Source organism: Colobus angolensis, unplaced genomic scaffold, assembly GCF_000951035.1.
Source record: "Colobus angolensis palliatus isolate OR3802 unplaced genomic scaffold, Cang.pa_1.0 Scaffold159, whole genome shotgun sequence".
Taxonomy (NCBI): Eukaryota; Metazoa; Chordata; class Mammalia; order Primates; family Cercopithecidae; genus Colobus; species Colobus angolensis.
Genome location: NW_012114699.1, coordinates 5,995,896 through 6,012,135, shown reverse-complemented (window position 1 = coordinate 6,012,135; position 16,240 = coordinate 5,995,896). Strand labels below are relative to the sequence as shown.

Below are 16,240 nucleotides of genomic sequence, written 5' to 3'. Positions count from 1 at the left end.
TTTGTGCAGAATTTAGGAAGGTGGAAACAGCACCGCTAATCCTATCTCTTCAGCGACCTGGGAAAGGGCAGTCCCAGAGGTGTTCCGCGCTTTGCAAATGGTGAAAAAGACCTTCTACAGTACAGTTATGAGCAGAGGAAAAGTTCTTTGTGCAAGGGGAGAGCGCCCCGAGGTACAAAGAGCAGATTTAAGGGAAAGAGGATTCGTTTTGCACGCATCTGCGAGGGGAGCTCAGGCTCACTGTTGGGGGCGTGTGGGAAAGGGGATTTTTAGGAGCCCGCGAGTTGTGGGTTCCCGCCTCCACCCTTGTCCGCGCCCCACACTCAGGCAACAGTTGGTCGTGCGGGGCCGGCCCGGGCTCTGGGTGGGGAAGGGGAGTCTCGCGATCGTTGAGGGGGGGGTGGAGGAAGGGGGGAGAGTGACGGGGGGAGGCCATGACGTAGGGTGGGTGGACGGAAGTGGGGCAGGGTTGAGGGTTATTTAAAGAAGGGGGGGCCTGAGCGAAGGGGTTGGAAGCGGAGTGATTCCCCACCCCTGCTCCATCTAGCTCTTTCCAGTGCAGGCACTGCCGCCGCCCAGGAGCCCTCGTCCCCTGTCTCGTCCCCCTCCTCGTTCCCGCTCCCACGGCATGGAGCAGGACACCGCCGCAGTGGCAGCCACCGTGGCAGCCGCGGATGCGACCGCCACTATCGTGGTCATAGAGGACGAGCAACCGGGGCCGTCCACCTCTCAGGAGGAGGGAGCGGCCGCCGCGGCCACCGAAGCCACCGCGGCCACGGAGAAGGGCGAGAAGAAGAAGGAGGTAAATAGGAAGGGGGTGTGTGTGTGTGGTGGACAAATCCTGTGCCTGGCCCCTCTGAGGGGCCCAAAGCCTAACCTTTCGGCGCCGACAGGTACCCGCGGAGCTTTGCGGGGCTGGGGGCGGCGGGTGCGGGGGTCGGCGGCGGAACCGCCTGGCGTTCGCTCCCCTCCCCCTTTCCTTCTCGCCGCCTGGAGGACGGGGGCGGGGCTGGGCGCGGGCGGGAGCGGCGCGGGGTGGAGGGGTGCTCGCTCTCCCGGGGCCTGGGGGCTCAGGAGCCCCTCGACAACCCTCGACCCCCTCCACCTTCCCGGAACTCGGGTAACGGAGTGGGGGATGGGGCTGTGCAGGAAAAAGCCTCCGCCTCTCCCTCTCCTCTCGCTCGCTCCCTCTCCCCCCCTTTCCCGTCGGCCTCTGCCTGGGAAATCTGGGCCCTTCAATCCCACACTCGCGCTAAAGGGGTTTTGCTGGGGCTTTTTTTTTTTTGTAATTCGAATTTCAAGGTGCTGCTGGTGGTTGCTGGGTGGAGGGTGACAGGGAAGACATTTCTTTCTTTCATTGGCGATGTCAGTCTTTTGGATGGCAGGAAAAAAAACCATCCCTTGTTCGTATGAACCCCGCCTGCCGAGGTGGGGGTGTCACCCCGAGGAAAGGAGCTCTCTGCGTCGCACCCCCCCACCCCCCCAAACTGAGGAACCGCGGACGCTGGCTTAGGAAAATTTCCAACATCTGCACCCTCACCCTCTTCTGCCCCGCCCCCGACGGTATAGGGTTTCACTCCAGGGCCACCCTAATGGTCCCTCAATCCGGCCCCAAGCTTTCCAGGCTTCCGCCTCCCTCTCCTAGTGGGCGCTGCTGGCTCCTGGACACACACAGGTTTTTTTTTTTTTTTTTCCTTTAATTTTTAAAAAACTCAGCGTCGCCAAGATAAGCTGCTTCTAACGTAAGGGAACCGCTCTGACACATATTAAAGCCAATCCAGAAAATATGTATTATCTCCATAAGGCACATTTCGTGTGGCCCGAGACATGCAAATAAAACTATAGAACACTGAAAAATTGACAAAAAAATAGGATGGGGCATAAGCATTTTTGATGTATGATAAAATTGCACAACTAATCGTTTATAGGTGGATTTTTTTCCCATTTACGAGTAGTCATATCGCAGTTTTAAAAAGGTGGGTAATTATGCTTTAGAGATCTCAAGTGGCTTTGTCTGAATCATTATATGATACTATATGACCAAATGAAAAGCTTTTGAGGAAAATTAACACCTTTCGCCTTAAATGAGAAGAGTAATTTTAAATTTAGCAGTTGCTTATGTGACATATTTTACTGTTATAAGGTTGACTAAACAGAAGGACAATTGTAGTGCTAAATGAAAACCGTAGAAAATATACACATTGTAAGATCTACGCGGTACTTGGATTAGTAAGACAATATTGTTGATTAAAAGTGGGCATAATACCAAGCATCAGTATAAATCAAATGTTGGGAAATTCGGAAATGTCTCTGTGCCTTTTATTCCCTAGACTGGGCAAATGTGAGTGCCAAATCGCCTTTTGTATGACAGGAAAGGTTGTCGAATTTCCAGATTGTATAAATTTTTGAATTTTGTATAAAATTTTTAATAAAATTTTGAATTGTGTAAAAACAAGGGACCAATAAAAAAAAACTATATAATATAAACACTGAGTTGATGCCTACATATTTGTCAGCTCTGTTGCCTCATCAGAAATAGCCCTACCAGTACTTCATTTGTCCACCCAGGGTAGGGGAATGAGGTGCTGTATGTCAGGAACTTCCTGGATAGCTGAAGTTTAGCCACTGCATCATTTTTATTTTTAATTTTTCCTTAACAATTGAAATACATACTACCTTGACACTTTAAATTGTGTACCAAAAGTACAGATTAACCTCTTCTTCATGGTCATCAGTTAGTGTACTCAAACAGTGACACAAAGGCACCTGAAATCCTGCAGGTTGTTCCCTCTCAATTAAGTAACCACCTGCCAGACTCTTCCAGTATTGTGTTGATTTTTAAAAATAATTTTTCTGACCGGGCGCGGTGGCTCACGCCTGTAATGCTAGCACTTTGGGAAGCTGAGGCAGGTGGATTTCTTGAGGTCAGGAGTTCAAAACCGGCCTGGCCAGTATGGTGAAGCCCCATCTCTACTAAAAATACCAAAAAAAAAAAAAAATTAGATGAGCGTGGTGGCGGGCACCTGTAATCCCAGCTACTTGGGAGGTTGAGGCAGGAGAATCGCTTGAACCCGGAAGGCTGAGGTTGCAGTGAGCCGAGATCACACCACTGCACTCCGACCTGAGCGACAGACTGAGACTCCGTCTCAAAATAAATAAGTAAATAAATAAATAAATAAATAAATAAATAAAATTTTTCTGTCTTCTTCCTTAATTGCCAGACTGTTAGCTATCACTTTTTAAACACCTCATCTAGTTTCACCAGAAATAATATGTTAGTTTATGATAAAGAATATAGGTGTAACAAAACCATAAACTCGTTTGAAACCAACTGTAAAATACAAAAGTATCAGTGATAAAGCGGAGAAAGGGAAGTAATGACACGTGCACACTAAGGATGAGGGATGCTACTGCAGTGGAAGACATTTTCGTCTTGGGTTCCTGCTGTGCCTTCTTGTAGAGTGCGTTCCTCTAGCCATCTTTCCCATGTCTTTTACTGTTGCTTGTATTCTCGGTGACATGGGAAGCCAGATTTTCAAACTTGGTGGAATTGTCTACCAAATAAAAGAAAATAGGTTTCTGAATGAGAGCGCTTTCATGATGAATACAGTAGTTGAGATTTAGTGAATTGACCTGTGGCATTTATCTACTCAAAGGTATTTTTGCTTACCTTCTGGTTGTTGAACTTACTTGGTTTAAGTGACAGTTGGATTACCCAACACTGTAGAAATTGGAGATGGTATCTTTGGTAATGAAAACGTCAAGAAAAAGGTTATGGTCTTTAAAACAAGCCATTTTGTTGACCTTGTGCTGCATTCTCATGGCACCTAGACTCAGATAACAAAATCCAAAGGAATTCATTAGAGTCTCTTAGTCACCTTTCATCTTTTCTTGTATGAAAAAATGTAGTTTTGAGAGTGCACACACACACACACACAAATGAGGAGGTTTAGAAGATAGGTATTTTAAAATTTGTTGTGGAAGATAGTGCCAATTAAGTAATTACCCACAGCTTTTAATAGCCCTGCTCAAGATTAGAAATTTTAATTAGCATATAATTAGATTTTGATGGTAGTCTACCGCAAGGTAAGCAAAAAAGTAGTGGGTAAAATGTCTTTCTAGGATTAAAGTTTAATTTTCTGTAAGTGTACTTCCCACATGATTATATACACTTGTGTATATGACGAAGTTATTTTCACTGTTTTGAAACTGGAAAACTACACGTCATATAGCCTTTCAAGGAATGAATGGTAAAGGTATGGATTTGATACCCAATTTTTCTTGTTGCTTTGAAAATAAATACGATTTATATTATATATGGCAGTCTGAAAGTGTGAGTTTGAGGGGCTTTTCAGCAGTTTTCTATTCTCATCCATCCAGGATTACCTTCAAAACGTTCCACATAGATGTGTACATGTCGGATGCTGTAAATCAAGATGGTTATTATTTGGGTTAGTGTAACTGAATGATATCTGATCAGTGCTACAAGTAAGAGTCTGGACAAGGTCAAATTCTATAATCTCAGTTTGGATTTCCTCAAAATAGAAATTTTAGTAAATATTAGAAGACATATTGGGGCCGTATCTTTCTTATGTTTAAGGTCACTTTCTGTTGATTTTTGACCTAAGTTTTCAGAAATAGTTTGACAAAAGCCATGATAGTTTTCACGAACAAATTTGTGTTTTCACTTAACGCAAAGTCTGTGTTAAAAATGAAATACTCTCATCTTTGGTTCTGATGGGTAGATTTGTGTTTTTATTGTTTTATTTCTTGATTTCTTATAGGGAAGGAGGCTTATTCTATATATGTGTTTATATTTGCCAGTACAGGCTTGTCTTTACAAAGGATAGGGTGCATGAGATAACCCGCTTCCCCAGATAATCTCTGTATTAAGTTATTGATTGATGTTAGTTTTTGCTAAATTACAATTTTGAAATAGCAAACGTTAATAGTTAAATAGCCTTGATAAATTGCTTCTACAAAATATTTATGCAATATAAATAGTTTAGTTTTCTTTCCAGTTAGAGAAAATTAACATAAGCCAAAAGTTTAAAACTGCACTATTATATTAAGTATATATGATGACATTGCATTATATAAAAAATTAAATATTCTTATAATGCTATGAAAACAATTTAAAAAGTATTGTTTTACGAATAGAAACCACAGTTTTTCTTCTGAAAGTGTGGCATATTTCCATGACATGAAGGAGTGTTTCTGAGAATTAGTATTTACTTTCTTTGAATTCTTTGGTTTGTGGTTGATACTAGCCTTTTCTAGATTTTAAAATCTCTTATATAATGTTTACACATTTTCTTACACTGTAAATTAAAGAATGGATGAGAAAGCTCAATGTTTCGCCTTTTGGGTTTTATTCCAATTAATATTTCTCTGGCATTCACAATTTTTCAGATGTTTTTATTGGACCTCAGGTGTACAGAACTGGATTAATCATAAGCCTTGCTTTGTGACATGCTCTCATCATCAGTCCATGCATGTCCCACATTGATTTATGTATTTAGTTATGTAATTGCTTTCCGCCTTCTTGTAATGAGAACATTGACCAATTTAAGAACCTTGCTTTGCAATTTGATGACATTTATTTTCTTTGAAATTCTAGAAAAACGTTTCTTCATTTCAACTCAAACTTGCTGCTAAAGCTCCTAAATCTGAAAAGGAAATGGACCCAGAATATGAAGAGAAAATGGTAAATGTACTCTTGGATAGGATAGTGAATGCTGTAGTTAATTTTTATAGTTGTGATGTTAAAGACGAAAAAATATGTATGTATATATAATGCATAGAGAATCATCGATTTTAGAATTGGAAAGTAATTTAATATACAATGTGTCACAATATTTTATGTTGAATAAATTAACCTCATTTTCAGATGAGGAATTAAAGGATCAGGGAAGCTCTATGTCATAGTTGGGACTAGAAGTCACATCTCATTTTTGTTCAGTACTCTCTGTCCCATAATAAAATACTTTAAGTTAGAAATATTTATTTATGAGGTGAAAATATCAGTGGTAATACCACTGTGGCTTTGTGACCTGAGAGAAATCCAGTCACAAAGCCAGATTTTCATATTTTTCTTTCTTTCTCCTTCTTTGGACATATGAATAAATGCTACACATTAATGAAATATGTAATATGTCAATACACTTTAAAGGGAAGAATATTTGTCCAATGCATGAAAATATCACATATTTAAGCAGCATAATCTTAGTTATACTTACATATTGCTTGCTATAATACATTTAATTATTTAATTTTTAGTCACTAAAATCCATATTTTAGCCTTAATTTTAACTAAACCCTTATAACCTTGGATCTTTCAACAATTTGACAGGTGGTTGAAATGGATTTTTTTTTCTCTGAGGGATTGTTTTTGCAATAATATTATAAAAATAAGTAGAGATGAAATAAATTTTTTTCGGTTGTTGATAGCTATTTTATAAGACTTTATGTTTAAGGCCACATCTAATGTAGGTAGGCAATGTTTTAACAACTCTAAAAATAACATTCCAGTGAGGATAACATAAAATGGAAAGTTTTTGGCCTCCTTCCAGCTCATGGTCTGAATTTATCTAACTCTTATATTTATGTTAATGAACTCTTCTGTAAGTTTTCTGGGTTATTAATTATGCATCCTTCATTAGCAATCAAGTATTCTCTACTCTGTGGTTGGAAAGTGACTTTGAATAAATAGTCAATTTTTTCTTTATCTAGAATGATGTATATGTCTTTTGATTTTTTAAGATTTTTTAGTGAAACAAAGTTTTATTGCCTCTATATGATACATGTTCCCTGACCTTTTACAATTGATTGAGAAATTAGAATACATATCAACTTTTAATAGTTAATGTATATTAACTATTTCACATATATGTGTGTGTGTTTATATATTTTTCCCAAATTCTGCTTACTTTGGGGAGAAAGTTTATATGCTACTAGCATAAAATACAGTTTTCTAGATCCCTGTGAGTGAAGAGAGGAATGTTTGTTAGATTATTATACCATGACATTGAAAATCTTTTGAGACAAGATGATACTGTATTTTAAGATTTCAGTTATTTCTGGATACAACTTGAAAATTCTTAAGAGTTCAGTTTATGGTATATATATATCATAGTTAATTTATATTTCAGTATTTGGGATATGTTACATATTTGATGCTTAATTTTGTTACTATTTTATTTAATAAAATAATGTTTTGGAAAGAGGATTTGCTTTATGATTATGACTCTTTAAGAAGGATATTTGTTACTGGGGAATTTACTGTCTGTCAGATCATTTTTCTTCCCTTCAAACTATTTGAAAATACATTTTCAAATTCTGCTATTTATTAGCTCTGCAAGGTTGGGCAAATCACTTACCCTCTCTGTGCTTCAGTATCATGTAGTTACAGTGGAGATGATACCTGTAACTACGTCATAGGTTTCTTAAGATAATTGAATGGATTAATATGTTTAAAGTGCTAAGAGTGTTGTACAAAGTAAATGCAATACAAGTATTTGTTAAATGACTTTGAAGGAATGAAAAGCAAAGTCCTCACTTTTCTTTTGTTTTGCAAATTAGAAAGCCGACCGAGCAAAGAGATTTGAATTTTTACTGAAGCAGACAGAACTTTTTGCACATTTCATTCAGCCTTCAGCGCAGAAATCTCCAACATCTCCACTGAACATGAAGTTGGGACGTCCTCGAATAAAGAAAGATGAAAAGCAGAGCTTAATTTCTGCTGGAGAGTATGTTGGCACCTCTCTCTCTACTTTCTTTCCTTTCTTCTGCCTTTTCTTCCTCCTGTCCTCCCTTGATCCCTTCATGCACCCCTTCCCTCTTTATTGTTCAGTATACCTTCGTGTGACAAAAAATAAGGGTATTGCCGTTATAATTATGTTTTGAAGACAACTATATTTTTTTCTCACGAGAGGCTGATCAGTAAAAATGTAGGCTGGTTCTACCGATTTCTAAGCAATACCTTGGACAACTCATTCTTTTTCTGTAAAAGATAATAGCCATGTACATGATTTAATTGATACCTTAGCATTTGTGTCGAATATGAAAGGATTTCCTTTTTTAATTTCAGCTACCGCCACAGGCGCACAGAGCAAGAAGAAGATGAAGAGCTACTGTCGGAGAGTCGGAAAACATCTAATGTGTGTATTAGATTTGAGGTGTCACCTTCATGTAAGTACTTCATCACATTGGTGAGTCCTTTTTCAATTTAGTTTTAGAAAAGTTTTACTAGAGTATGTTAATGAAAGTATGAAACGTCCTTGCATTTTTTCCCCAGATGTGAAAGGGGGGCCACTGAGAGATTATCAGATTCGAGGACTGAATTGGTTGATCTCTTTATATGAAAATGGAATCAATGGCATTTTGGCTGATGAAATGGTAAGGAATTGGTAGCTAAAACCACATTCTCAGTTATCAATGATTTTTATGTAAATTTGAAAAACCTGAGCTTACCTGCCCCGCTCCCCGATGCCTGGAGGCTTTTTTAAAGTTGTTACCATGTAAAAGGTATTTCGTAGTCTTAGAATTATTATTATTTTTTTGAGAGAGGGTCTCTCTGTGTTGTCCAGGCTTGAGTGCAGTGGTACAATCTCGGCTCACTGCACCCTCGACTTCCTGGGTTCAAGCGATCCTCCTGCCTCAGCCTCCTGAGAAGCTGCGACTCCAGGCATGTGCCCACCACACTGGGCTAATTTTTATTTTTATTTTTAGTAGAGACAGGTCTCGCCATGTCAACCAGAGTGATTTTGAACTCCTGGGCTCAAGCAGTCCTCCCACCTCGACTTCCCAAAGTGTTAGGATTACAGGTGTGAGCCATAGCGCCTGGCTAGAATTGTTTTGTTAAGTAACTGCTAGAACACAGACTTTCACAGACCATAAAACTCTGCTTTCCTCAAATGGTCCAAAAACCTTCTCTGTACTTTTGTTTTTGTTTGCAGTTTGGCTTCCAGGAAGCACAGAGTCAAGATGGATGCCCAAATGATGCCTTTATGTAACTTTTTAAAAAAAATTTTTTTGAGATGGAGTCTTGCTCTGTCACCCAGACTGGAGTGCAGTGGCACGATCTCAGCTCACTGCAGCCTCCACCTCCCGGGTTCAAGCAGTTCTCTGTCTCAGCCTCCTGAGTAGCTGGGATTACAGGCACCTGCCACCACATCTGGCTAACTTTTTTTGTATTTTTAGTAGAGATGGGGGTTCACCATTTTGGCCAGGCTGGTCTTGAACTCCTGACCTCGTGGTCCACCCGCCTCGGCCTCCCAAAGTGCTGGGATTACAGGTGTGAACCACCCCCATCCTGACTTTATGTAACCTTTAATGGTCTGCCCCATGTGTCCTTCTGTCTTTTCCTATTCTTTATCTACTTGTCTTTCTTACTTTCCTTGTCATCTCTTTATTTCTATTTTGCCATCAATTTATGTTCCATGTTTTCATTGTAGGCTACCTGAAATCCTTTTGGGAATAAGGCGGGGTATACAAACCAAGCAATACATAAATGACTGAATATGTGCATGTGTGAATGAATATCAATATTTTGACTTGTGAACAATCAAAAAGTGCATAAGTGGAATAAGGAATGAATAAAGAGTAATGCTGAATCTTGATACAGTACAGTGCATGGTGGGGCTTTGGAAATCAGTGAAGGAGTTATAAATGTGTAAATAAAATAACCGAACAGGAAAAAGTAAGGCACATAAGATGCTAATTCATCAGCTAAAGGGGGAATATATGAAGGCCTATATTTGTATTTTAAGACCAAATTAATAAAATGGGATTTAAGAGAGGGCAAGGAAAGTTCTAAATCCATATAACTCAATGATACTCATATTTATGTGACTCTGAAACCATACTTGTAACCACTATTATCCAGAAGAGCCACATGATGATATGTGCCCTATGGCGTCCAGTATAGTTAGTAGTCAGTCACATAAGTATTCATCCCTGGTTGAGCAACTGTTGGGTATATGGCAGAGGATCCCTTAAAGAAAGGGTCTGTAGCTCCTTATATTTAGGTATTCTGATTTGAAGACTATTGTCAGTTCAGAGGGGGAGGAGCTTGGTGAATTGGACAATGGAAGGACCAGGATTATTTGCCCCAAGCAGCTCTTGGCTGCAGCCTGTCTAAACATGAAGGATCTGATCTTTAGTGATGTATTTATGCTGATACCAGATATATATTATATTTTATATATATTTTATATATCATATATTATATATATAATATATATCTGGTATCAGCATAAATATATATTATATACAATATATAATAAATATCTAAGTATATATGACATGCATATTTATATGTATATATATTTTTTGAGACGGAGTTTTGCTCCTATTGCCCAGGCTGGAGTGCAATGACATGATCTTGGCTTACTGCAGCCTCTGCCTCCCGGGTTCAAGCGGTTCTCCTGCCCCAGCCTCCCAGGTAGCTGGGTTTACAGGCGCCCGCCACCACACCTGGCTAATTTTGTATTTTTAGTAGAGATGGGGGTTTCACCATGTTGGTCAGGCTGGTCTCAAACTCCTGACTTCAGGTGATCCACCTGCCTTGGTCTCCCAAAGTGCTGGGGATTACAGGTGTGAGCCATTGCACCCAGCCAATACTAGATATGTTTTAATTCCTAAAAAATAGACACTTTAAGGAGTATAGAAAATTTGGAAAAAAATAAATAAATCATTAAAATTAAATTATACTTGTGCTACTTAGAAGTAACCACAGCTAACATTTTGGCATATTTCTTTTTAGTCTTTTTCTTCTGGTTGTACTTATTTTGTATAGTTGAAATCATATTGTATGTATAATTTGGCATTCTGATTTATTTACATTCACACATATTTTCCATGTAATTAAGACATTTTCTGAACATAATTATTACATAATAATCCTAGGGAGGTACCATAATTTTATTCAACTTCTCTCTTATTGCTGTTCATTTGGATTGCCTGATGTATAGTGTAAATAATGCCACTATAAGAATCTTGTAATTTAGTTTTTCTGTACCTCTCAGATTATTTCCGTAGGATTCCTGGAAGTAGAGTTACTTGGTTAAGGAATATAAACATTTTGAGGTTTTGATGTACAGTATTCATAAAAGTTGTCTCATTAAGTGACATATCAGATAGGATACAATCTAAAAAAAATAGCTTTAAGCAGACATTTATAAAAAGAAGTGTATATCTTGCTCAGAGATAAAACCAAAAGCAGTTTTAAGAGGCCAAAAAAGGCTTAGTTCCCTTTCTTATGCGTTAGGTATCCGTTCATAGGTATTGAATATGTTATTTTTTAAAAAGTCCTCTGGAATTGGTGATCTCTCGAAGGTTCTTTCTGGCTGCAAAGTTCTGTTCTTTTGTGGTTCCTAAGGTTTTTAAGAGTGTGAGATGCAAGTACAGAGCCACAAGCCCCTTGAGACACATAGTCTGAATATTTAATGTCTGGGCTGTAATAATGTTAGGAACAATAGGAAAGAAAGACCAGTATCTAAGCAGGCTGGCAAAGGAAGCGTATCTTTGTAAAACAAACACACAGAAAATTCCTAACTTCAGAACAAGTAGAAAAATTATATAGTAGATTGCTTGCTCCTTTAGGAGGAAAAATGTTCTAAATAGAAAGTTGCTTTGTTGAGCAACATTCTGACTGCAAGTTACTGGTTTCAGTTTGTGCTCACGGTAAGTACGATACTGAATTGGAATGATTTGATTATCTTCTTTAAAAAAGGTATTTGGTATTTTTACTTTTCATTGGTAGAAACATAACTGCCTTTACGAGATAGTGGACAAAGATATTTTGTTATGTTGTTGCTAACAGAATGTTTCCATACAGAAAAAATGTTCATGGATTTTTTTCCTTGTGATGATAATGCAGGGTCTTGGGAAAACTTTACAAACAATTGCTCTGCTTGGTTACCTGAAACACTACCGAAATATTCCTGGACCTCACATGGTTTTAGTTCCAAAGTCTACTTTACACAACTGGATGAATGAATTTAAACGATGGGTCCCATCTCTCCGTGTCATTTGTTTTGTTGGAGACAAGGATGCCAGAGTAAGTGAGAAACAAGTGTAAAAAGACAGTCAAGAATAACAACATTTCTGGAGTTTAGTTACATATTATTGCTGTTAAAAACATCTGAGTTGACTACTACTAAGTAAGACTTAAGTTGTACGTACCCTAAGCTAGGCTCTAAGTGTTTTGCATCTATTTAATTCTCACAACACTCCCATGAGGTAGATATATCACCTATTAATAATAGACAATCCATTATTATGCTTCGTCTACTTTTGCTTTAACTAGTTAATTAACCTAAGCAGTTTTGAATTGTACTTTGAGTGACTTTTCATTAAAAACATCTTATTTTATTGACAGTATATCTTCCCAGTGACTCTCATTTGTGCTATTTTGAAGCCAACAATATATAAATTTGCATGACTTAAAATTTTATATTTAAGTTTTTCACTTTTGACTCGGTATACACACATGCATATGCATGTACACACCTGGAACCTCTTCTGTGTGTACAGAGACCCTCGTGTTTTGTGTTTATGCATAGACACAGCTTTCAGTTTTGGTCTTTGAATAGAAAAATATATGTCTATATATGTTCTCAGGTAATATTAGAAACTGGGCATTTTTTGGGGGGGTGTTTAAATTAGCCATTTGTCAATCTAGTAGGCTCCAATCATTTTAGGACTGTAGAATTAATCTAAAACTAATAAATTATGCAAAAATACTAAAATAATCAGCTTAGAAAGCATATTATTAAACTTTGTCTTTATTTTGCCTCCAGAGAACACAGTTTAGAGATGTATTCTGTTTTCCATATTTAGATAGGTTATCTAAAGATATCCTCAAAAGAATGGTAGCATAATGAATTACATAATTTTATCCTCATCATTTTGCTTGAAGAAAAATTACTTAAATTTATTTAAATTTAACATAAATAATTTAAATATTGAAATACTGAGCTCATAAGTTTGCAATTACAGGCCAGATTCTTCCCTATGCCTAATATTTCCCCAAAGCAAATTAGTCACTTAGAACTCTTTCTGGTCACCACTGTTACCTAATGTAATACCACTCCATATAAACTTTGCATTTCTAAAGTATTTAACTTTTGCTGAAATTATTTCTTAAAGATTAAAAGCAAAAGATACATATCTAGGTTTGTGTTTTCATAATGTCTCAGTATATTTATTTTATGACTGCCCTATCTCTGCTTCCTGGGGAGGCTGGGATTCTGGTGACTTGAAAAATTTCTTTGTTTCTTTTTCCAGAGGCGGAGTCTCGCTCTGTCGCCCAGGCTGGAGTGCAGTGACGCAATGATAGCTCACTGCAGCCTTGAACTCCTGGGCTCAAGCGATCCTCTCACCTCGGGTTTCTGAGTTGCTGGGACTACAAGTGTGCACCACTGTGCCTGGCTGTGAAAAATTTCTTAATCTTGAAAACCAGTCTTCAAAGTTAGTGTTTTTCAAATTGTGAGTTGCTACCCATTAATGGGTTGTGAATTCAGCTTAGTACTTGGTGACAACAATTTTCTACAACATTGAGAGAGAATGGAATAGCAAATTGCAGAGTGTTTCATACTATAATAAGGATAAATATTGCTTTGAGAAACTCTTAAGTTGCCTCTTTCTGTGTACACACACTCAAACATATATGTTTATACTGGATTGCAATTCAAAAGGTAATTTTACTGTGGGCCATGGTCAAAAGAGTTTGAAAACCAATAATTACTAATTACATAAATAATAAATGTACCATGTTCAGGACTTAGAGATTGATGTGGATATGAATAGAGGAAGTCCAGATCATTATATATAGACAGATTTGAATCTTGGTACAACATAGAATAGATATGTTGGGTCTTTGTATTTTCCTGGTCTTCTGTAAACATTTTATGAAGGTAATATTTTAATAATAAAAATTTGATGTAGGTTATAATAGGCATTTAATTGAGTTGGGAGATTATTAGAGATACTCTTGATCCTGTCTGATTGATACCAGTGTGCTTTGTGGCCCCTTCCTTTTCCACGCCAGAGGTATCAAAGGTAGTAGACATGGAAATGGGTTTGATTTCAGTTATGGCTTTGCTACTGATTGTGTGGGGTTGAGTGTCTTGAAGGGCCTTAATTTTTTCACCTCTAAAATGAGAGCTTTTTGATTATGTGACACCTTTAATGTTTTTTCAAGATGTTTAACTCTAAATTTATCCAATAGTTACAAAAAATTCAAAGCAGAGCTAATTTAAATTAAAAATATGCATTTGTTCCATGAAACTTGTAGGTGAAACTATCAAACTGAGAGCTTCACAAAATCAAATAAGGATAAGTTGTTAGCATGACTGGATGGGGTCTGGCACTCTACTTCTCTTTATTTTGTCTCCTATTCCCTAATGTCTTAATTAAATTTATAAATGTGATCACTTCCCAGGGTGCAACTGAGATCTCTGAAAAGGCCTTTTTTTTTTTTTCTGTCCTCTTCAGTCCAGGTGATTCTCTTATACATAGTAGACACTCAGTAAATATCTGTTGAATGAGTCTGCAGTGTGTTTAGTGCATAGTTGTGAATTATGAAATAAAGACTTTGCAGGGAACAGTTACTTTTGTTTATGCACTGTAACTTCAGATTTATAAAACTGTTTTTTTTTTTTTTTTTTTTTTTGAGACGGAGTCTCGTTCTGTCACAAAGGCTTGACATCTCAACTCACTGCAACCTCCCCGCGTTCTGGGCTCAAGCAGTTCTCCTGCCTCAGCCTCCCAAGTGGCTGGGATTACAGGTGTAAGCCACCATGCCCAGCTAATTTTTGCAATTTTTAGTAGAGACGGGATTTCACCATGTTGGCCAGGCTGTTCTTGAACTCCTGACCTCGTGATCTATCCGCCTCGGCCTCCCAAACTGCTGACATTACAGGCATGAGCCACCGTGCCCAGCCAGATTTATAATACTAGTCATTCTCTTCTTAATATAGATATTGCTGCTTCCCATTAACTTTTGTGGTTTTATTTTGACCGATAACATCTGGAATTCAGCTCATACAAGTTAAAAATGCTCTCAGTCAACTTACCTACCATGTTGGCCACTGCCTGTGAAGACTTAAAAATAGTTTTAAGTAGTCTCACTGTTTTCCATAGCCTCCTGTACTAGACAGAGCAAGTCCCCTTTATGAAATCACATTTGTAAACCTCATGGCAACATCTGGAACTTCACAAAAGCATTAATGGGCTTCCATGACCTTTTAACAAAGTGTATGACTCAGCCCAGCTAGAAAATGAAGAAGGGACATACGAGAGTTCTCAAAAGGTTGGAGTCATTCATGCACATTGAGTTCTTTCTATTTATTCAAACTGTATTATGTTGGTAACTCTTGGATCTTGGCAAGAATATGTTGTTCAGAAAGAGTTACTTTGTCTATGTTCTTTTGGATGCCCCATGATATGAAGGCAAGCCTAGTAACTTTGTGATTTCTGGTCATACGAACTTTTCTAGGTCATTGAATATGTGGTACTTCTGTAAGGGAAGCCTTTGTTTCTCTTCTGCTAATGAATATATTAGCAGGTCATCCAGATACTTGACCACACAGCTATCTTTGGGCCTCAGTTTTCCCATCTCTAAAATAGATGAAACTAAATGATCCTCAGGGTCTCTTACAATTCTTAATATTTTCTTGATACTTTAATTCTGTGATCATCTTGTAACATCTTCTAATATAAATATATTCTAATATGAAGTATTTTATTTTGCATTAGGCTGCTTTTATTCGTGATGAAATGATGCCAGGAGAGTGGGATGTTTGCGTTACTTCTTATGAGATGGTAATTAAAGAAAAATCTGTATTCAAAAAGTTTCACTGGCGATACCTAGTCATTGATGAAGCTCACAGAATAAAGAATGAAAAATCTAAGGTAAGTTATCAATATCTTTATTAAAGTTTTCATTTAATTACCAGATTTGTTTGTTCACGTTTCTGTATTCAGAATAAAAAATGATGGAAGAGTCGGGTGCGCTGGCTCACGCCTGTAATCCCAGCAGTTTGGGAGGCCGAGGTGGGCGGATCACAAGGTCAAGAGATTGAGATGATTCTGGCCAACACTGTGAAACCCCATCTCTACTAAAAATACAAAAATTGGCAGGGCGTGGTGGTGCGCACCTGTAGTCCCAGCTACTTGGGAGGCTGAGGCAGGAGAATAGCTTGAACCCCGGGAGGCGGAGATTGCAGTGAGCTGA

At 38.1% G+C, this 16,240-nt stretch overlaps 1 protein-coding gene across 3 annotated transcripts in view; it reads left to right on the top strand.

Annotated features, from left to right (window-relative positions):
* Window positions 1–486: 486 nt before the first annotated feature.
* Window positions 487–16,240, top strand: part of SMARCA1 (SWI/SNF related, matrix associated, actin dependent regulator of chromatin, subfamily a, member 1) — a 77,104-nt gene continuing 61,350 nt past the window's right edge. For all 3 annotated transcript variants that reach the window (XM_011936967.1, XM_011936966.1, XM_011936968.1), the window contains exons 1-7: window positions 487–802; window positions 5,621–5,707; window positions 7,582–7,748; window positions 8,090–8,190; window positions 8,297–8,397; window positions 11,882–12,061; window positions 15,763–15,918. In XM_011936967.1, coding sequence (XP_011792357.1) covers window positions 629–802; window positions 5,621–5,707; window positions 7,582–7,748; window positions 8,090–8,190; window positions 8,297–8,397; window positions 11,882–12,061; window positions 15,763–15,918 — 966 coding nt within the window. In that variant the 5' untranslated portion in view covers window positions 487–628. The remainder of the gene's footprint in view (window positions 803–5,620; window positions 5,708–7,581; window positions 7,749–8,089; window positions 8,191–8,296; window positions 8,398–11,881; window positions 12,062–15,762; window positions 15,919–16,240) is intronic.